The sequence below is a fragment of the Rhinopithecus bieti genome, unplaced genomic scaffold, assembly GCF_001698545.2.
Source record: "Rhinopithecus bieti isolate Rb0 unplaced genomic scaffold, ASM169854v2 scaffold_79532, whole genome shotgun sequence".
NCBI lineage: Eukaryota > Metazoa > Chordata > Mammalia > Primates > Cercopithecidae > Rhinopithecus > Rhinopithecus bieti.
The window spans coordinates 389591-412606 of record NW_016830370.1 but is presented as its reverse complement, the minus strand read 5'-3'; the positions used below and the strand labels follow the sequence as shown (position 1 = coordinate 412606).

Sequence of the window (23016 nt, the reverse complement as noted above, 5' to 3'; positions counted from 1 at the left end):
CACACCCACACACGCACCCACCCCGCACACCCATACACACCCCGCACACCCCCACACCCACCCCTGCACACCGACACACACCCACCCACCCCTACATGCACACACAGGCACACATATACACATACCCACATGCACACTCCATATACATGCATGCACACACATACACATACACCTACATCTACACACACCTACATACACCTACATGCACACATACACACGTACACACCTACATGCACACACACATGCATGCAATCTGCACACAAACATGCATGCACACACACGTGTTCACTGGCACAGAGCAGTGATGTACAGACACATTTCCCAGGCTGCCTGAGGTGGCCACGTGTCGTGCTTTGTGGCTGGGGTTGCCCCAAGGGGTTAGGAGGGACTGGGCCACACCCCGAAGGGTCCACACACTGAGGGCAAAGGGAGCTGTGGAGGACCTTGTCCAGGAGAGGCAGGCTCCCTGTGTGCAGTGTGCAGGCTGCGTGGGGAGCAGGGCCTCGGTTTCCCTGACTGCAGGCACAGACCGATCGTGTCCATCCCCACAGCTCCTGCCAACTCCAACACTGAGAGTCTGTGTTTGGACGCCTCCAGTGACCACTGGCTCCGAGAGTGATGACTCACACCCATCACTCATCCCCTTCCTGAGTCAGCCACGGGACCCTCCGCAGGGAGGCGTGCGAGTCATCGAGGTGACGCAACCCCTGCTTGGTCACTTGCTGACTCACGGACGCCCCCCGCCCCAGCCCAGGGCCTCCCCTTCCATCCCGGACGGGCCTGGGGTGAGCTGCGGCCAGGCCGGGATGGCAGAGGAGGGGGCAGGGACCTGGGGGCAGGAGAGGCAGCCGGAATGGGGTGGCCGGGAGCAGGGCTGCTCTGAACCCAGCCTGCTGGCCCTGGCTCCGCAGTACTCCCTTTGCTCTCCTGCTTGGTTTGAGGAACCCTCTCAAACCCTGCTCTCCAGGGCTCATGTGGATTGAACCAGCCACCACGTGGTCCCAGGAGGCTCTCAGCTGGGCTGAGCCTGGCCGTTCTCATCCTGGTGTTCTGGCGCCAAGCCCGCCAGCCCACCCTAGATGCAGGTCTGAGCCCTCCAGTGCCTGAATCACAGATAGCCCTGGGCTCCATGGGGCTTAAGGTCCCATTTCTCAGTGTTTCTATGAGGTCAGAAAAGACATTTCCTAAGAGTGGATTCCTGAGGTTTCTGAAGGTCTGTAAGTCCAAGAACCACATTCTTTCCAGCCCTCCTGAGTTCCTGCAGCCACGTTTCCCTTCCCTTGGGGAAAACGCAGCTCTGAGGGTCTGGAGCAGATGAAGGTCCCGTAAGTCCTGCCCTCCCAGCTGTCAGGGTAGGTGCCTGGTGCTCTGAAGGTCCTGGGGAGCCCCAGCCCCTTGCCAGTATGTGAGGCCTTCCCAGCCCACACATTCTGTGAGGACAGAGCCAGGTCCTGCGTTGCTTTCTGCTGCCTGGACGACTGGGAATGGCACTGGGGTGTCCTCTGCCCTGTTTAAGGCAACTCCTGCGCTGTGAGCCCTGGTGGGGCCACCTGGTGGGTATTCGCCAAAGCAACCTCACTGCCATGAGTGTTTTTCTGTTTCTGCGGTCACATGAGCTCTTGTGAAAGCAGTTTTCCAAGTAAATATGGTGATGATTTAAGTCTACTACATTTGCAAAACTGAGGAATGAACCCTGCAGCCCCGGTCCTATCTCACAGGCAGCTTTGGAGAAAACCTGTTGCTGCCTCTGGAATCACTTGGTCCTGCCTGGGGGTGGCCACTGGCCCAGGCCAGCTCCGGAGCTGCCCTCCTGCCAGACTCGGAGAGGGACTGAGTGTCTGTTCCCAGCCTCAGACCCCTGCCCATCGCCTGAGACTGTTGGTCAGACCCAGCCACGTGTCTGAATGAGCCTGGCCCGAGGAACAGTGGCCCTGAGAGGCATCTGAGCCCTGAGCCCCTCCCCACAATGTAGGCCAGGGGTGGTCTCTGTTTCCCCCAAGATTCCAGGCTTTGTCTGATTTCCAGTGGCTCTGGTCATCCTCAGCCTGGTGTCTGTGCGAGACCCTGGTGATAATGGCAATGGCCTCCCTTCCCCACACGGGTGGAAACTGCAGGTTCCAGCTCCTGGGGTCCTGGCTCTGTACTGCTCTCTGCCTGGTGTGGCCAGGAAGGACGCTGCCCAGCAGCCCCAGTCGCTTGAGGCCAGGAGAAAGTCAGGATGGGAACGTCCGTCTCTGCAGCAGGTACCTGCCCCGTCCTGGCATCACGGCCAAGGTGGCCACGCGTCCGTGGCAGGCGAAGAGCAGGGCCAATCCCAGGAACGACCGGAGTCCCGCACACGACTGTAGGTGTGTGCAGCCCGCACGACAAAGCAAACAGACAAGCTGTCAACAGCAGGGGAATCCGTGTCAGGACAGCCAGGTTCTGGCATCAACGCTAATACCGTTAGCTTTTCTTTAAGTGTGGAATTCCTTCCCAGCTGAAAGTCACAAAAGGCACTATTGATGGGGGTGTGGGTGGAGGGGGCCCTGAGCAGACCCGGTATGAACAGGCACAACACCCTGACCAGGGCGGGTCCTGGAGCTGGCTGGGCCCTCTTCCGTGCTCTGTGTCTGCAATACTGGTCATCCTTCTGCGGGGACATGGGAGCCTCTCCAGGGCTTCAGAGAAGACATTGGTGAGACCTGGAGTTCGGAGTCTGGCGGAGGGGGCGCCCGCCGAGCTGCCTCTCGAGAGAGGCTCTCAGGAAATCCGCCGCCTCCGCGAGGCTCAGTGCCCGGTGTCCTCCGCCTCTGAGCCCTTCCCCAGCAGCCCCCGAGTCCTCCCCGAGCCCTCCCAAAGTCCTCCCCGACCCCTTCCCGAGCCCTCCCCAGCCCTCCCCGAGCCCTTCCCGAGCCCTCCGAGTCCTTTCCCAGCCCTTCCCGAGCCTTTCCCCAGCCCGCCCTGAACCGTCCCCGAGCCTTCCCGAGCCCTTCCCGAGCCTTCCCGAGCCTTCCCGAGCCTTCCTCGTGCCTCCCTAGCCCCGCTCCAATGTGAATTCGGTGTGCAGTCTTGGGTTTACCACCGAAGAATTTTAGGAATTTCCTCTTAGTCTGAAAAGAAAACGTGTTTAAAACCTTTCTTCGTGTTTATAGTTGCTTGGGTTTGAACGCATTTTCATCCTCTCCAGAGCGGCAGCAGAGGCTTGTGGGCAACCAACCTCGTGCCTGGGGAGGGGGCTCTGCACCTTCAGGCTGCCTGGCCCCAACGCCCCTTGATTTGGGGGTCCAGCTCAGGTCAGCGTCAAGGTGGCATCCGGAAGCTGGCGAGGTGCACGCGGCTCCTCCCGCCTGGCAGTGGGTGGGCACACCTGCCTGGAGGTACATGCGGAGGCGCGGGAACCGCTGAGGCGACTCGGGCCCGGGTGCGGGGATTTGGGTGTCTCGGAGGCGGTGCGCATCCAGGCGGAGCCCAGACTGCAGGGGTGTCCACCGTGACAGGTCCGCAGGTGTGGCCGGAGCCATCTCCTTCCAGCCTGCCGACTTCCTGAGCCTGGCTTCTCCCTGGCCTTCCTGTCAGTTCTGGGGGCTTCCTGGATCGTTCTTTCAATAAAAATCGGTCTGCTGGGGCTGGCGGTGGAAGGCCAGGGCTCCCCACTCCCTCCAGGCAGCCTGTTTGCTGCCACCCCCGTCTCCCCCAAGGCCACCTCATCTGCTCCTGGGTTCCCAACTCTAGGCCCAGGGCAGGGCAGCCCTACTGAAGATGCTGTGTCCTGGCAGCACCAACTTCCCGAAGGTCAAATCGTCACCCTCCTCTCGGTAGCCTGCAGGTGTTTACTGTGCTGCAGTTGGGGAAATAGTGCTAGCTGGAAATTCTTTCACTTTTGATAAACACATCTAGCGACTGTAAACCAATACCTTGCTTTACACTATTCATCCATGGAGATTTTAAAGCTAAGAATGAGACTTCTGCCAGATGCCAGCCAGTTGCACTCCTCAAGGTGGCTGCCAAGGAAGGCCAGGCCCAGCCGGCCGCCACAGTGTGGAGTGGGCACTCGGCCTGGGGAAAGTCACCCGATCCGATGCAGAGTGAGACGCTCACTCAGGGAGGCTGATCTCTTTCCAAGAAGTACCCAGCAAGCTTTGGTGATGATTTAGGTGAAGAAGGTGGGAAAGGGTGGTGGTGATGAAAACCTTTCGGGCGAGGAAAGGGAAGGCCACCCCGAGGGTGGGGACCCAGTGTCCGTGGGGAGCATCTGTTACCCTGGGGCTTCATGCCGGCCCAAGGGGCCTGAATACGAACTCGCTCCTATTGGAAATGGAAGCACACCCAGAGTGCTCCGGACAGACGCCCGGTCTGCTGCAGGAGCTCCTGTGCCTTCGGAGCACGCACCTGTATCAGGCGACCGCAGCACAGTTAGACTGATGGGCAGCCCCCAGCACAGGGCATGAGGAACCTTGTGCCTCTCCGCCTATCCGGTGGGAGGCGCCCACACAGGGGTCTCCTGGAGGGTCCCTGCGGGAGGCTGCAGTATGGGGCAGAGGTTCGGATGTGACCGGATACTCATTCTCCCGGGCGGGGGCCCTACACTGGCCACTCCAGCCACATGTGGCTGCTTCTGCTTTGTAGTGAGTGACTTTCTCAACCAAGCCTGACCATGGCTCTCCACATGCTAGTCTCTTGGGCTGCAGGAGAGACCCCCAGATGACCCAGCCCAGTGGCACTGGCTACTGTCCCCTTCTGTGCCTGTCCCTGACTTGCCCCCAACCCAGCTCCAGCTCTGCCCCTCAGCCTCTCACCTGCCGCCCTTCCCCCATCTTGACTGGGCCGGGGAATCACTCACGCCCTTCCTCTGCGTTATTAGTCCATGCCCCAGACTGGGTAATTTATACAAGAAAGAGGTTTAATTGACTCACAGTTGAGCATGGCTGAGGAGGCCTCAGGAAACTTACAATCACGGTGGAAGGCAAAGGAGAAGCAGGCACCTTCTTCACAGGGCGGCAGGACGGACTGAGTGCGAGCAGGGGAAGTGCCAGACGCTGATAAAACCATCAGATCTCATGAGACTCACTCAGTACCGCAAGAACAGCACGGGGAAGCCACTCCCATGATCCAGTCACCTCCATCTGATCCCGCCCTTGATGCGTGGGGACTATGGGGAGTACAATTCGAGGTGAGATTTGTGTGGGGACACAGCCAAACCCTGTCACTCAGCTTCCCTCAGGTGTCCTGCCCTCCTCTCCAGCATGGCCCCCGAGTGCAGCCAGCAGCTCCTGCCCAGGGTCCTGGGGCCCTGGCCTCCCCTGTGGCCACAGATCCTGGCTCTCTGTCCCACCACTCAGGCAGGCGATGCTCAAATCCATCTCCTCACTGACGCCCTCCTATGTGGCAGCTCTGAGCCCTGCTCCCCAGCCCTGTTCTATCAGGGCTATCAGAACTCATCAGGGGAAGTGTTGGAACCCTAGTCACCCTTGCCCCTCCAGACCTCCCAACCTCTCCCCACCCCTCCAGCCCCAGCACCCCCTCACCACAGGCTGCCTGGGTCTTACCCAGTCCCCAGAACTGAGGCCAGCCTTTTGTTCCCCTCCCTCAGCCTTGCTCACCTCCTGGCTGTCCTGGGACAGGGTCTTTAGGGTGCTGCCTGCTCATGACTTGCTCAGGGTCTCAGCCCCCTGCCTCCCACTGCGCCCATGTCCTCAGTCACATGTTCCATCAGGGTGCTGGGCATGGCACCGACATGGAAGCCCTGCCTGTCTGCTCCTCAGTGTGTCCCTTGCAGCTTGGCTGGCGAGTGCCAAAGGGGTGGAGGAGCCTGGTGCCCAGCAGGAGATGCAGCCCAGGAAGACCCCTGGGCTTGGCTCGTTGCTGAGGACAATGAAGTGGTGCTCACAGCTGCGCTGTCTGTGACAGGGAAGAGGGGAAGCCATGGTGCCTCTCAGAGCGGAACATGCGGTCGTGGTTCACTTCTGTGATTGAGCTACAAGAGCTCACACTAAACAAAGGGGCCAGTCCATGGAACAACCTCAAGTGTGACTCCAATTTTTTTTTTTTTTTTTTTGAGACAGAGTCTCACTCTGTTACCCAGGCTGGAGTGCAGTGGTGCAATCTTGGCTCACTGCAACCTCCGTCTCTCAGGTTCAAGTGATTCTCCCACCTCAGCCTCTCAAGTAGCTGGGATTCCAGGTGTGTGCCACCCACGCCTGGCTAAATTTTGTATTTTCAGTAGAGACGGGGTTTTGCCATGTTGGTCAGGCTAAGTGTGACCCCATTTTTATTAAAATCAAAACAGAGGACTTCAGTCCAACAAAACAGGAATTCTGAAAGACCAGAAACAGGTCTAGAAGGTGCTATGAGTGGGGGAGCCTACAAAGGTGGAAGCTGGGCCCAGCATCTGGGGAGAGGCCTGGGGACGCCCCTCAGCCACTCCATCTCCAGTTGTCTGCCACAGTTGGGGCCATGAGGAATCGGGAGCCATGATGGTGGAGAAATAGTCAAATATTGATTTAGTACCTACTGGAGTAAAATGCTGATTACACATCAATGGATTAGGTAGAAGAAGGTGCAAATCACATCACTGGGCACATTTGAATAGAATGCATTGTAAGACACAGCCCAGGCTGTGAAGCCGCCCTGAGAAGTTCATAGTTGGTCTCATCGTTTTATGTACATGCTGTGCATTTCCTTCTGAAGGACCACTGTGGGGTCTGCACTACTTGTAAAAGCAAGAATCCAGTCTGAAGACTTACCCTGTGGCTACGTGTGATCTCTAAATACGGCAGGGTTTTTTTTTTTTTTTTTTTTTTTTTTTGAGACAGAGTCTCGCTTTGTCGCCCAGGCTGGAGTGCAGTGGCCGGATCTCAGCTCACTGCAAGCTCTGCCTCCCGGGTTCCCGCCATTCTCCTGCCTCAGCCTCCCGAGCAGCTGGGACTACAGGCGCCCGCCACCTCGCCCGGCTAGTTTTTTGTATTTTAGTAGAGACGGAGTTTCACCATGTTAGCCAGGATGGTCTCGATCTCCTGACCTCGTGATCCGCCCGCCTCGGCCTCCCAAAGTGCTGGGATTACAGGCGTGAGCCACCGTGCCCGGCCTACATATGGCAGTTTCTGAGGGCCACGGCCTGCGCTTCTACGTTCTTTCCTCGAATGCTGAGTGCCTAACCTCGGCTGCTGGGTTTGCTGCTGCTGTTTCACAGACAGCACCCCACACAGAGCAGCCTGAGGATGCCCCGCTGCTTCCCTGGCCGTAGACAAGCCGGGCAGCTGTCCGGATGGCACAGCAAAAGCGCTGGTTGTGCCTGCTGGGCACTGCCTTCACGCACAGCAAATGGAGCCTCCGAATCCTGCCTCATCAGCCCAGGTCGTTGCTTTGCTGAGGTGCTCAAGGCTTTTACACTCGGCGGGCGGCACTACCCAGACGCTTTCCTGGGGAACAAACCCAGCCAGGCGCCGGCGCTGCTCAGGCTCCCTTGGTCTAGTGCCCTCTAGTGGTGCCGGCCAGCACTGCCGCAGAGGCCGCGCGTCGCTCGGATGGGAACGGATGGAAACGTGGCTGAGGCCACTGTTAACCCGGAAGTATTCTGCCTCTGTTTCTTAGGAACTAGCTATGAAACTAAACATTCTCACGCTGCCAGCAAAATGACCATTTTTCACTTAATTTGCAGACAACAGCATTATTAATGACAAACTAAGTGTGGTCAAGTTGAGCAAATGAGAAACTAAGTGTGGTCAAGCAAACATCACATTATTTTCCCGAAGAATGCTGCGTGAACTCATGGAGTCCGTCTGCAGTAATTCATACAGTGAACGGCTTCCTTCTTCCTGGCTGAGTTCCTTCTCCAGCATTTCCTCCAAATCCCACCCAGCATTAGTGACATCTTTCTATAAACATTTGTTTTAGTTTCAATTTTTTTTCCCTCAAAACTCAGAAGCTTAGCAAGAAAATAAAAATCACAACAAGAAATGTGTCCACTCCCCTGGCACTTTTGGACTTCCCGTAACACATAGAGAGCTCGAACCACATGCTCTTGTTGGCAACTGCCTCCCTATGCCGTCACTGCGAGGGCCTTGCTGTGCTGGTTGATGAGATGGACGTGGTGCTCAGATGGGCAGGTGATGTGGTTTGGTTGTGTCCCCACCCAATCTCATCTCGAACTGTGGCTCCCATAATTCCCACGTTGTGGGAGGGACCCCGTGGGAGGTAACTGAATCATGTGGGTGGGTCTTTCCCATGCTGGTCTCATGATCTCATGAGAGTGAATAAGTCTCGTGAGATCTGATGATTTTATAGGAGCAGTTCCCTGCACACACTCTGTGCCTGCCGCCATGTAAGATGTGCCTTTGCTCCTTCTTCACCTTCTGCCATGACTGTGAGGCCTCCCCAGCCATGTGGGGCTGTGAGTCCATTCGACCCTTTTCCTTTATAAACTATCCTGTCTCGGTTGGGTATGTCTTTAATATAATAGCAGTGTGAGAACAGACTAATACAGCAGGGAACCATCTTTTTTCACCAAAAAAGAAAAAATTTAGTAAAACATCCGGACAGTGGCACAAAGCTATTCTGTGGATAGACCTGATGGATAGTACTGCCGAGGCAGAACTCCCACCTGTCCTTGCAGCAGCGCGGGGCCTGAGGGATGATGTGTGAGGCTGCACAGCAGTGGGGGACTCAGCCCAAGGTTAAGTCTTGGCCCTGAATCACAGCTGCACCATGAGTGGTGGACGCAGCCCCCCTACTGCCTGCAGCCCAGCCCACGAGACACCACTGGGCAGGACAACTCACTGAGGGCGGTGGGGGGTGGGGGAAAGGCTTGGCTGCTGTACACCCACACGTGGGTGTGGCGGAGCCCGCAGAAAAGGTGCTGCCCACTTCTAGCCCAGGACGCATGAAGAGCTGACGGCACTGCCCCTCCGTGTTCCTGCCCCCCTGCCAGCCTCTGCTGCTCCATCACGACCCCATGGCTCGCCCTGGGCTTTCACAGTCTTGTTTCACACAGCTGGTGCCTTCACACATCATCCCTCAGGCCCTGTGCTACTGTTCCTGGGCTGAACGTGGGCTTTCACACACTGCGTGAGGATAGACGGCAGTTCCGCCTTGACAGTACTGTCTGTCGCCCCCATCCACGGAGTAGGCTTGTGCGACTGTCTGGATGTTTTACTAAATTGTGCCTTTTCCAGTGACAACCACTGGAAAGGGAAGAAAGGTGTGCCGACGTGGGCCAGTGGCAAATCAAGGCACAAGGGCTGCCCCTGGCAAACGTCTGTACAGAACCAGGTGCTGCGGAGTGGACCCTGGCCAAAAGCAGGCTCAACTGTGAAAAACAACAACAATAAAGAACAGGAAATTCTGTAAGTGTGGCCTCAAGTTTATGTCTAGAAAGGTGAAGTGATGGAAGAAACTAAGATTTTAAAATCAGAGACGAGTCATCAGCCCCCAGACAGAAGGGCCTGGCGCTGCCTGGAGAGAGGCTGAGGCAGCACTGCAGCCCCGGGGGAATATTTCTTGGCAAAGTTTTCAAAGAAGTCCCTTAAGGAACACCGCAGGCATGAGGACGGCCCCGGCCACGTTCCTTTGCAGGATCAGCTCCAGCAAGTCCACCTGCCAGAACCAAGGCGGCCGCTGCAGACTGAGCGGAGCCTTGCAAGGTAAACCGTGAGAACGGCAGCTGCAGGAAGAGAAGCGATTCCTTGCGCTTGTGTTTCTCATGTAGCCTGCAGCTGGACGTGTGAAGCCCTCATGCACATAGCACACAGCACACACAGGGAAGGAAACATCAGCGCCATCATTCGCTTCATGATTTTACGTTTTGCAATTTCTGGGAATAAAACCGACTTAGAACATGCACATTTCCAAAGGATTTCTGCATATCTGATTTTAGCATGAGTTTTTGGAGCACAGTAAGCTCCCGGAGGGGACAGTCAGCTCCCAGAAGAGTCAGCTCCCGGAGGGGACAGTCAGCTCCCAGAGGGGACAGTCAGCTCCCGGCAGAGGGGTCAGCCAGCTCCCGGAGGGGACAGTCAGTTCCTGGAGGGGACAGTCAGCTCCTAGAGAGGACAGTCAGCTCCCGGAGGGGACAGTCAAGTCACAGAGGGGACAGTCAGCCCCCAGAGGGGACAGCCATGAATGCCATGACTTCCAGAAGGACGTGGGCACCCTCTGTCCAGTGGCCCAGGCATTCTGGCATCTGGAGGGCCTAGAGCAGGCGCCTGGGACGCCTCACCTGAAATAAAGTCTCTGTGTGCAGCCTGGCAGTGCCTCAGCTCCACCTGCAGTGAAGGTGAGGATTCTCCTGCCTCACGTGGTGCTTGGCTGCTGTTAACTCGGTTAACTTGAGTGAGATAAAGCTGACACTTTTTAGGTAAATGCAAACTAAAATATTAGAACTAACCCCATAAGCCTCTTTTCCAACCCTGTGTGGTCCCAGCTGGCGGGAGAGACGTGGGGTCTGAGCCTCTCTGGGAGCCCCGTGCACAGGGGTGTCCCCTGCAGGAGACCCCACCCTCCTGACGGAGGAGGAGGCTCCACGCACACAGGCCGCACCTGCAGGGTGAGCTCAGGCCTGGAATTCATCTCCGGACCTGACAGAGAATCATCCACTGAAGCCGGCATCACAGGCCAGCTGTGAGTACTGTGTGAACAGAACGCGTGGTCATCACCTAACACAGGATGCGGCTGAGCGGACGCACGCGGCGTGCGCACCCCACAGCAGTCCTGTCTCCCCCAGGAGCTGCAGCCAGAACCTTCTCACAGTAAATCAACAGGCAGGTGTTCATTTTGCCTCCAGCATCAACATTTTAAGGAAGTTTCAAGTTGTTAAGAGTGAAGTTTCAAACGTATCACATATACGCTACCCTTGATAATCAGAAAAATACTTTATTCGACTGCGTTACTTATTTCATCAAGTGAGAAAGTGTAGTCGCATTGGCTGTCTAATGTACACATGCTAGTGGGCAGAAGGCTGGAGGACTGGAAGGGGCAGCGCGGGTGGCTGGGTGTTCATCTTTCACATGTCACTGCCCCAAGGTGAGCAGGTCCCGCAGGAAGCATCGAGAGTCGCAATAAAAACACATCAACTTTGTCTTTGAAATGACTTCAAAACTTCACACTGTTGAGGAAAATGAGGGTGCACATGTTACACACAAAAAATAAGGTGGGGAGAAGAGTTTATTCACTAAAATGTGTACTTTTAAAAATTCAGATGTCATCTTAGTATTTTCAGATTATTATCAATATGTTTTAAGTTGTAATTTTGGAAATTCACAATGAATATAAAAGTGAACATTGCTGCGTTTCTAACGACTAAGGCAAAGCTCAGAAACACAACTCTTAGGAACGTTTAGAGCTCCGTGTCTGTCCTTGGCGCATGCTTCAAGAGCTTCTTTACATATGCACTTTCCCAAGAGCGTTTTCCTTCTGAGGCTGGCTGAGTACTTGCCTAAACACTGTCTCTGCAGCAGGCTGGCGATGCTGATGGGCGGCCTGGGGGGCGGCCCGGCCGGGGAGCTCCCGAAGCTTGGAGAGTCCCCTCTTCCTGCTCTCCCTGGTAACTGTGGTGTTGGCGTTAGCGGTGGTCCCTTGTGGGGGAGTTGCAGAGGCGGAATCCTAATAAATTCAAGAAACACACAATTATTAATGCTCCAAGCATCTCTGGTGACATGACAGTTAGAGCACTGACGGTTTTGTGGTTTTAAAGGCCTGGATTCACAAGCATCTCTGAGTACCTCGGACCAGCACGCACACCCCGCCAGGTAGTCAGCAGAAGACGTGGACAGACGCTGCAGGGCCCGTGGGCACCCAGGAGGGTCAACAGCCCAGGCCAGTGGGGATGGGAGGTGGGGGCGTGAGAGAACACTGAGGCCTGCAGGCAGCCAGGGGTGGACTGGACCACAGGCATCAAAAGCCATTCAGGGACTCTGGGGGGCTGACATGGGAGGGTCTGCCTTTTAGAGAGAGCACCGGACCTTTGAACACTTGAGTTCAGTTGACAGAGACATCGGTGTGTACTTAAATATGCAGCAGACAGAGTGGGAGGCCACCCAGAGGTCTGAGAAGAAGAGCATGGGGAGGTGAACTGTGGTCTGTTCTGGGGCTGGGGCCGAGTCCAGCCTGCCACCTGCTTTTGTAAATAAAGTTTTACTGGAACCCAGCCACACCCATTAATTTACACACTGTCTGCCCCAGCCTTCTCAATACAGAGGCAGAGCTGAGCAGCTGCCCAAAAAGTCAAACATATTTACTACCTGACCTTTACAGAAGACGCCTGCTGACCCACGGCCTATTCTTGTGGTAAAATAGCACGCAGTCATCACGTGGTTCTTTTGAAGATTTTAGCAACAGGGCAAATGCCTACGTTATATCTTAGCTTCAAAAAAGCAAACTCCTGGCTGGGCACGGTGGCTCATGCCTGTAATCCCAGCATTTCGGGAGGCCGAGGTGGGCAGATCACCTGAGGTCGGGAGTTCGAGACCAGCCTGACCAACATGGAGAAACCCCATCTCCACTAAAAATACAAAATTAGCCGGGCTTGGTGGCGCATGCCTGTAATCCCAGCTACTCGGGAGGCTGAGGCAGGAGAATCACTTGAACCCGGGAGGTGGAGGTTGCGGTGAGCCAAGATCGTGCCATTACACTCCAGTCTGGGCAACAAAGAGTGAAACTCTGGCTTAAAAAAAAAAGCAAACTCTAAAGTGGCATATGCAATAAAACCTCGCTCAAAGCATGTAAAAAAAGGGATGAAAAGCAACATATTAAACTTTTAGCAGTAATTCTGTGGGTGAGATGATGAGCAGTTTTATTTTGCTGACAATTTCCTTTAAAATGCTGTGAAGGTGCTTGCAGGGGACACTACCTGAGAGGCTTTCCCACGCTCCTCTGACTCGGCGTCAGGCCAGGATGCTCAGGGGCCCGGGAGGAGACACTGCCTGTGGTAGAACAAGAATAAAACACGAGTCGTTCGCGGTAACACATCACAGTGCTTTGAGGACGACGACCAGGCCAGCCTACTGCGCTTCTTGGTAGCTGTCACTGCCTCTCTGCCACGAGGGCAGAGGCAGGCAGAGCCACACAGGCGCGCGGGTTCCTCTTCGGTCACACGCAGCCCTGGTGCCAGCACATCCTGAGCAGCCCTGGGTCTTCCACATGAGGGCGTAAATATCCTACATTTTAATCTTTCTACCTTTATGCACTTCTGCAGCTTAGAGAATATGTAAGCCATATTCTGAATCATCAGCAGCTGGAAAGCGAGACCTGGAAATGAACTGGCCAGTCCCAGCTGAGCTTCAGCCTCACTCAGAGGCCCTCGGCCCGTGGGCTCTGCGAGGGGGCCTGCCCGTCACGGGGGCAGCCGTGGGCATGCAGACTGTGCCTGGCATACACAGGTGCTCAATGAGCATCTGGAGCACAAGCTTCCTCCCCTGCCTCTCCCGAGCCTTGGCTCCTGCTCCCGAGAACTGCCGGAAGGGCAAAAGCACGTCCAGAAGTTCTTTCAGCACCCCACCCGTGTTTGCTTTCTCCAGGCGCCTTGTAACATGAAAGGGGAGATGTGATAACTGAGTTCTCAAGCAGCACCTGCTCGTGGACCCCAGGCTGGGAAAAGCCACCTGTGAGGGAGCCCGAGCATTAGGCTTCCCCAGCACAGTGACTGGTGACTGCCCAGTGCCTGCCTGCTGCAGCATGTCGGGGGGGTCGCAGACCTGTGGGGCACAAGGCAGTCTCCGTACCCGCAATGGGGGTCTTGTCTTTGCCCTGGGGCTGTGCGGACCTTGTGAGGATGCTGCCTGCAGGAGGTATCATAACTCCTGAGTCTGCAGGTGACCCTGAGAAGGCTCCAAAGAACAGCTAAGAGCAAGAAGGAAAGCTGTCCTACTAGGCTGTGTGAGTGCTGCCTTCACTTCTGTCTTTTATCATGGTTTGGCATCTGGAGGCTTGTGGACCCTGCAGACTGCCCTCCTAGGGACAGCCAGTTCCTAGAGGCAGGAGGCCATGGTGAGCACACTTCTGATATGAAAGCCAACAAATCCAGAGCCCATGTTCAGAGCCAACCCCAAGCCTGGGTGGCCTGTTCCGCTCACCCTGCCTGATCCTCCCATGAGAACCACAACCAAGCTGCTAGGTCTCCCCTCACTCCCACCCTGGGGGTCTCTGGGGAACTATGAGTGGAAACTCCTTTCCTCACAGCCGTTGCCTCCTCATCCTTCGGCCTCACACCACCTGATTCAAAACCCTGTACATTGAACACACAGAACCACAAATAATAACGATGGCAGGCATCTTTTGTTAAGTAACTTATGCTCAATACTATATGGTTAGTTGAAATTGTTGGCTGGGCGCGGTGGCTCATGCCTGTAATCCCAGCACTTTGGGAGGTTGAGGCGGGCGGATCACCTGACGTCAGGAGTTCAATACCAGCCTGACCAACAGTGGAGAAACCCTGTCTCTACTAAAAATACAAAATTAGCTGGGTGTGGTGGTGCATGTCTGTAATCCCAGCTACTAGGGAGGCCAAGGCAGGAGAATCACTTGAACCTGGGAGGCTGAGGTTAGGGTGCAGTAAGCTGAGATCACGCCATTGCACTCCCGCCTGGGCAACAAGAGTGAAATTCTGTCTCAGAAAAAAAAAAAAAAAGAAAGAAATTGTTTCCTATTTACTCAATGGAAATTTTTCGAGATAACTATTATCAACAGAGATGAAGAGACTGAGGACCCAAGAGGCCAACAACTCACCCAGGGTCTGGCAAGCAGTGCTCAGACAGCCAAGTGTGGGCCATGGGATCTCGGACCCAAAAGACCCCTGCTGCTCAGCCCCCTGCGTGTCCCACAGGGCTCAGGGAATCCTAAGGAGTCCTTTAGGTTCTGCTGGGAATCAAGTTACACCAGGAATCATCCTGAAGAGCAGTGACTTGGAGAAAGGGGTTGCCAGGGAGTGCTAGAGGAAGGCCCGAAAGCCACCCGGAGCCAGGCCAGCTCTCAACAGCACAGCAGCCCTGACGGGGGAGGAGCTCCTCAGGGTGCCAAGGGGGCCCCGTGTTTCAGCCTCACTAAGAAGCAGGTGACCAGAGGGATAACCCATTCCTAAGACACCTTCCAGCGCAGCGGTCTCTGTTCAGGGGAGTAATGCTGTTTAACGTGTTTCACAAAGATGTCCATTTGAAAAATTTAACGAAAACATGCTGACATTTGAAGAGGGTAAATTTCACCATCTGGATGCCCAACAGCCTGTTTCCCTGTGGTGCCAGATCCACTGTGTTGTGTTCCGGAGGGGACCACATACTGCAGAGCGAGCGCCCTGCGCCCCTGCCGACAGCTCAGACAGCCCGACGCACTGCTCAGTGAGTCTGCAGGGCAGACAATGGACAGACTGCCCGCCTGCCACTCTGACATGAGAGGGTCCGGGACCTGCCATTCACCAACTCATTTAGTGAGTGCTTCTTGAGGAGGACCGCTGGCTACAGTTAAGTAGAAATCAGGGAATTATCTCTTCGAAGCCAAGTACGAAACTGGACAAAAGGGTAGAAACAACGGTTCAGGTCTCTGAAAATCAACTTGAGGCAGACAACAAATCAGAACACACTGGCTCCTGAAATCAGAACACACTGATCCTGAAATCAGAACACACTGACTCCTGAAATCAGAACACACTTACTCCTGAAATCAGAACACACTGGCTCCTGAAATCCCGCTGCAGCTTTGGGAGGAGCGGGATGTGGCTTCCCGGCCTGAGGGTGAATACAGACACAAAATTCCTCAACAAAATACCGCAAACCAAATCCAGCAGTATATAAGCAGCTGCTCCACCTCCCGCTACCCCACTCTACCCAGTAACAGCACAGCTGCACCAGGGTAGGTGTCTGAGGACCAGCAGCTTTGCTTCCAGAGGGGGTGGGCTCAAGGTGGGAGGGGAACACTTTCATCAGCCACGGGGGGTCCATCTGCAGGACCTGGAGAGGCCCACAGCCCTGGCTGGGGAGGGGTCAGGAGAGCAGGGACCAGTCAGAAAAATAACGGGGAGATGCTGAGAACAAGACAGCCAGATGGAGCCGGCTTCCCCGGAACCCTGGCCGACAGAAGCAGCACGGGCATGTGCAGGGGATCCAGCGCACCCACAGAAGTGATGCCACAGGGGACCGGGAACCGACTGGACGTCGGCTCCCCATATGCGTGTATCGTTGGCCGTGGGGAGCCTCCGGGATGTGTGGTGTTGGAGCACAACCACAGATGGAGCAGCAGCCCACCGCTGAGCTGTAGAGACAGGCGGACACCCCGGGACAGCCTGGCTCAACAAGAAGAGCAGAAACCACAAGCGGACAGATCTGCGGCTGCCACGGACACAGGTTCTCCAGGTCCCGGTGAAATACCCAAGCAAACAAAAACCAATCAAACAACCTCCGATAGAAATACAAGAATCCAGACTTGCTCAAATACAGTACCCAGGTTGTCCAGATCGCAGCCCCCAGTCATGGGACAAGCAAAGAAACAGAAGCGTGACGACACTCAGGGAAAAGGGCAGATGGCAGAGGCCCGCGCTGCGTGGCCAGATCGCATTTCCTAAGGACTCCAGAGCGGCTACTGTAAATGAGCCAAATAATTAAAGGAAAATATGATCATAGTGACTCAACACACAGGGCTTCCAGCACAAAAACAGAAACGCTAAAAAAAAAAGAACCAAGGACGGAACCTTTTCTAACGCATTGTACAAGGACAGAATGAGGTCCTGACACCAAAAGCAGACAGAGACGTTACAAGGAAAGAAGTGTGCTGACCAGTATCTCTTATGAATAAAGACACAAAATTCCTCAACAAAATACCAGCAAACCAAATCCAGCAGCATGTAAGAAAGATCATACACCATGACCAACTGGGATTCGCCTCAGGAATGCATGGTTCCTTCAACACACAGAAATCAACACCATATTAATATATTCTATCAATAGAAGTAATTACATCTATGAACACATCACGGTAACAGAACAAAACCCAATGATCATCTCAAAAGATAAAGAGAAAGCACTTGAAAAATTTAACCCTTCTTCATGACAAAGGACTAGAAGGGCACTTCTCAACCCTACAAAAGGCGCCTCCAGGAAACCCTTGGTGAACACCATCCTTCATGGTGAAAGGCTGAAAGCTTCCTCCTAAGATCAGGAACAGAACAAAGACAACGATGTCTGTTCTTGCCACTTGTATTCAACGCTGTATTGAAAGTTCTAGAGAGGGCAGTTAGGCGAGAAAAATAAATGAAAGTCCTGCAGTGGGATGGGAAGCGAAAAAATAAAAATAAAAGTAAAATATAAATAAAAGGCACCGTGGTTGAAAAGGAAAAAGAAAAACAACCTCTACTTGCAGATGACATGACTTGCCATATACAGAAAACCCTGGAGAATCCACAAAACATTCCCCAGAGCTCATAAATGAACTCAGTAGATTGCAGGATACAAGATCCATCTATAAAAATCAGTTGTATTTCTGTGTACTGGCAATGAAAATCTGAAAATAAAAGTTAGAAAACAATTCTATTTACAGTAGCACCAAAACAACAAAATACTTAGGATTAACTTTTACCAATGAAGTGCAAGATTTCTTCACTGAAAACTACAAAATACCGTTGAAAGAAATCAAAGACCTAAATAAAGGGAAAGCTATGTCCAATATTCATGGATTGGAAGACGCAGTGTTAGTATTAGATGGCAATACTCCCTACATTGATGTACGAGGTGAATTAAAACTCTACCAAGATTTCAACCTGCTTTGTCAGCAGAAATGGGAAAGTTGATCCTAAAATTCATATGGAAATGCAAGGAACTCAACATAGGCAAAACCACCTCAAAAAAGAACAAGGTTGGAAAACTCACACTTCATAATTTCAAAAGTTACTATAAAGCTAGAGTAAGTGAAAGACAAAAAGAAAAATACTTAAAGCAGCAAGAGAAGAGCAGCTCATCACCTACAGGACAATATGATTAACGGCTGACTTCTCCTCAGAAATAATGGAACTGGCTGGGTACGGTGGCTCATGCCTGGAATTCCAGCACTTTGGGAAGCCAAGGCTGGTGAATGGCTTGAGATCAGGAATGCCTAGCCTTAGGCAACATGACGAAACCCTGTCTCTACGAAAAACTGAAAAATTACGCCAGGTGTGGCAGTGGCTCATGCCTGTAATCCCAGCACTTTGGGAGGCCGAGGTGGGCAGATCACCTGAGGTCAGAAGTTCGAGACCAGCCTGGCCAACATGGTGAAACCCAGTCTCTACTAAAATACAAAAATTAGCCAGGTGTGGTGGCAGGCACCTGTAATCCCAGCTATTCAGGAGGCTGAGGCAGGAGAATCACTTGAACCCAGAGGTGGAGGTTGCAGTGAGATCACGCCATTGTACTCCAGCTTGGGCAACAGAGTCTCAGGAAAAAAAAAAAAAAATTAGCCAGGTGTGGTGGTGCATGCCTATAGTCCCAGATAATCAGGAGGCCGAGGTGGGAGGATTGATTGAGCCCAGGAGATCCAGGCTTCAGTGAGCTGTGTGGTCAAGCCACTGCACTCTAGCCTGGGTGTCAGTCAGACCCAGTCTCAAAAAAAACAAACAAACAAAAAAAAAAACCCAATAATAATAATAATAATGGAAGCCAGAAGACAGAGGAATGACATATATACCAAGTGCTAAAAAGTCAACTGAGAAAATGTATATTCAGTGAAATTATCCTTCAAAATGAAGACAAAGACATTCAAATATGGAAAAAAACCCAAAAAACAATGAAGAGAATTCACTTCTAGCCAATCTTCCCTGCAAGAAAAAACTGGAAATGGTTAATATGTTGTGAATGATGTAATAAAATTTTTTTTTATCTAAAGGACTTCAAGAAACATAAATTTAATTCAGGAAATAACACCATATTGTTCATTTATAACACATAGATCCCATACATATGTATATAAATAAATACGACAAAGTAGGTGGGAGGAAGTGGGGCTATATGGGGGCAATGTGGTTGCATTCCACTGGAATTCAGTCAGTGTTCACCTCAAGTATTCTGTGATGAGTTCAAGATGCATGTTGTAATCTCTAGAGGAATCACTAAGCAAATAATAAAGCACACAGATAAAGTATCAACAGAAGAACTAAAATGTGTATTAGTCTGCTTGGGCTTCTATAATAAAATACCACAGACTGGGTGGCTTACACAACAGAAATTTATATCTTGTAGTTCTGGAAACTGGCAAGTCCATCAAGATGCTGGCTGATGTGGGTCCTGGCTTGCAAACAGCAGCCTTCTCACTCTGTCTTCACACAGCCTCTTTTGTGTGTCTGTGCAGAGAGTTTGTGAGCAAGCTCCCTGGTGTCTCTTGGTTTTTGAAAATTTATTAGGATACAATTTCCGACCTTAACCATTTTCAGTGTACAGCTCACCGGTATTAAATACATTCCTAATGCTGTGCAACCATCACACCATCCATCTCTGTAACTGTTTTCATTTTGTGAAACTGAACCTCTGTTCCCATTAAACGAGAGCTTCCCACTCCTCCATCCTACAGCCCCTGGCAGCCACCATCCTCCTTTCCGTCTCTACGATTCTGACTACCTCACACGTGAGGACTCACACAGCTTTTGTCTTTCTGTGACTGGCTTATGCACTTAGCGTAACGTCCTCAACGTTCATCCACACGGTAGTGTGTGTTGGAGTTCCCTTCCATTTTAAGGCTGAATCACAGTCCATTGCATAGAGACACACATTTTATCTATCCATATTCATCTGGTGACACTTAGGCGGCTCCCATGTTTTAGCCACTGTGAAGAATACTGCTATGATCTTGGGTATACAAGCATCTGTTAGAAACCCTGCTTTCAATTCTTTTGAGCACCGAATTGAAACGCAGGATCATCTGGGAATTGCGTTTTTAATTTTTGGAGGAACGGCCACCCTGTTTTCCACAGCGGCCACACCGTTTCACATTCCCACCAACAGTGCACACGCTTCCAATTCCTCCGCATCCTTAACAACACTTGTTATTTTGCGTTTTAAAAAATGATTACAATAAATATTTATTTAAAGAAAACATCTGCAGACCAAATAATTCTGAAGTTTGTTTCAGGTTTAACCATCTTCATGAGAATACTTTGAGGACAGCTGCATCCATAGACTTCAACTACGTGATTACTTCTTTGTCCATTCTTCTCTCTCGTTTCTCTTTATTTTTTTTGAGACAGGGTCTCACTCTGTCACCCAGGCTGGGGTGCCGTGGTATGATCACTGCTCACTGCAGCCTTGACCTGCCAGGCTCAGGCAATTCTCCCACCTCAGCCTCCCAAGAAGCTGGGACCACAGGTCCCACCAGCCTGGATCATTTTTTGTAGAGGGGATAATTTTTTGCTCAGGCTGGTCTAGAACTCCTGGGCTCAAGCTCCACCTCAGCCTCTCAAGCCTCCCGAGTAGCTTGGACTACAGGTGTGTGCCACCACACCTGGCTGGTTTGGGTATTTTTAGTAGAAACAGGTTTCACCATGTTGCCCAGGCTGGTCTTGAACTCCTGACCTCAGGTGATCTATCCGCTTCGGCTTCCCAAAGTGCTCAGATTACAGGCGTCCGTGCCAGGCCTGTTTTTGTTTTAAGAGACAGGATCTTCCTCTGTCGTCCAGGCTGGAGTGTGGTGATACAGTCATAGTTCACTGCAGCCTTGACCTCCTGAGCTCAAGCAATCCTCCCTCAGTGTCCTAAGTAGCTAGGACGGCAGGTGCGATTTTTAAAACATATAGTAGCCATCCTAATGGGTGTGAGATAGTATCTTGCTGTTTTTCTTTTTTTTCTCTTGGAGATGAGGTCTTGCTGTGTTGCCCAGGCTGGACTCCATCTCCTTGGCTTGAGCAATCCTCCCACCTCAGCCTCCTGAATAGCTGGGACTACAGGCATGAGCCACCATACCCAGCTCTTGCTATAGTTTTGATTTGCATTTCTCTAATGATGAATGATGAGCATCTTTTCATGGCTTATTGACCATTTGTGTACTTTGCCCATTCAAGTCATTTGCCGCCCCACCCCCCGACTTTTCTTTTTTCTGAGACAGAGTCTCACTCTCACCCAGGCTGGAGTGCAGTGGCGCAATCTTGACTTATGCAACCTTTGCCCTCCAGGCTCAAGCAATCCGCCCACCTCAGCTTCCCGAGTAGCCGGGACTACAGGTGTGTGCCACTATGCCTAACTAATTTTTAAGTTTTTTGTAGAGATGGTGGTTTCACCATGTTGTCCAGGCTGGTCTCGAACTCCTGAGCTCAAGCGATCCTCTTGCCTCGATCTCTCAAAGTGATGGGATGACAAGTGTGTGCCACTGCGCCCGGCCTTTGCCCATTTTTCAATCAGGTTGCTTGTTGTTAAGTTTTAGTTCTTTATGTATTCTGGATTGTGATCCCTTATTAGATACGTATGATTTGCAAATATTTTCTCTGATTTTGCAAGTTGCCTTTTTACTCTATTGACAGTATCTTCTGATGTGGAAAAATTTAAAATTTTCTGAGGTCAATTTGTTTAATTTTTTTGTTGTTGTTGCGTGTGCTTTGGTATCATATCCAGGAAATCACTGCCAAATCCAACATTGGGAAGCTTTTGCTCTATGCTTTCTTCAGAGTTTCATATTTTATAGTTTTAGGTCCTTGATCCATTTTGAATTAATTTTTGTACATAGTGTTAGGTAGAAGTCCAAATTCATTATTCTGGAGGTGGATATACAGTTTTCCCAACACCATTTCTCGAAAAAACTGTCCTTTCCCCCACTGAATAGCGTCTCTCTCCACTGACTAGTGTCTCTCCCCACTGAATAGTCTCTCCCCCTGAATAGTGTCTCTCCCCACTGATTGGTATCTCTCCCCACTGACTAGTTTCTCTCTCCACTGAGTAGCGTCTCTCCCTACTGACTAGTTTCTCTCTCCACTGAATACTGTCTCTCCCCACTGACTAGTGTCTCTCCCTCCCCACTGACTAGTGTCTCTCCTCACTGAACAGCGTCTCTTCCCACTGAACAGCGTCTCTTCCCACTGACTAGTGTCTCTCCCCACTGAAAAGCATCTCTCTCCACTGACTAGTCTCTCCCCACTGACTAGTCTCTCCCCACTGACTAGTCTCTCCCCACTGACTAGTGTCTCTCTCTACCGAGTAGCGTCTCTCCCCACTGAGTAGTGTCTCTCTCCACTGGAGTGTCTCTCCCCACTTAGTGTCTCTCCCCACTGAGTAGCGTCTCTTTCCACTGAGTAGCGTCTCTTTCCACTGAGTAGCGTCTCTCCCCACTGAGTAGCGTCTCTCCCCACTGAGTAGTGTCTCTCCCGAGTAGTGTCTCTCTCCACTGACTAATGTCTCTCCCCGCTGAGTAGTGTCTCTCTCCACTGAACAGTGTCTCTCCCTACTGGAGTGTCTCTCCCCTGAAGAATGTCTCTCCCCACTGAAGAGTGTCTCTCCACTGAAGTGTCTCTCCCCACTGAGTAGCGGCTCTCTCCACTGACTAGTGTCTCTCCCCACTGAAGGGTGTCTCTCCACTGAAGAGTGTCTCTCCCTAGTGTCTCTCCCCACTGAATAGCGTCTCTCCCCACTGAGTAGCGTCTCTCCCCACTAAGTAGCGTCTCTCTCCACTGAAGAGTGTCTCTCCCCACTGAGTAGCGCCTCTCCCCACTGACTAGCGTCTCTCCCCAATGAGTAGCGTCTCTCCCCACTGAGTAGCGTCTCTCCCCACTGACTAGTGTCTCTCCCCACTGAGTAGCGTCTCTCCCCACTGAGTAGCGTCTCTCCCCACTGAGTAGTGTCTGTCCCCACTGAGTAGTGTCTCTCCCCACTGACTAGTGTCTCTATCCACTGAGTAGTGTCTCTCCCCACTGAGTAGTGTCTCTATCCACTGGGTAGTGTCTGTCCCCACTGAATAGTGTCTGTTTCTCCACTGAATGGTGTCTTTTGTTTTCAGGACATGAATCTTACTGGATTAGGGCTCCATGCTTATGACCTAATTTAACTTTACCTCCTAAAGGTTCTAACTCAAAATATAGTGACATTGGGGGTCAGGGCTTCAACATACGAATTT

The 23016-nt window shown here is 52.3% G+C and overlaps 1 protein-coding gene across 1 annotated transcript in view; it reads right to left on the bottom strand.

Moving 5' to 3' along the window:
* Positions 1-10828: 10828 nt before the first annotated feature.
* RNF212 (ring finger protein 212) overlaps positions 10829-23016 on the bottom strand; it is a 40718-nt gene continuing 28530 nt past the window's right edge. The window contains exons 9-11 of the mRNA XM_017865444.1: positions 12824-12896; positions 11411-11577; positions 10829-11080 (exon numbers count right to left, since the gene is read on the bottom strand). Coding sequence (XP_017720933.1) covers positions 11076-11080; positions 11411-11577; positions 12824-12896 — 245 coding nt within the window. The 3' untranslated portion in view covers positions 10829-11075. The remainder of the gene's footprint in view (positions 11081-11410; positions 11578-12823; positions 12897-23016) is intronic.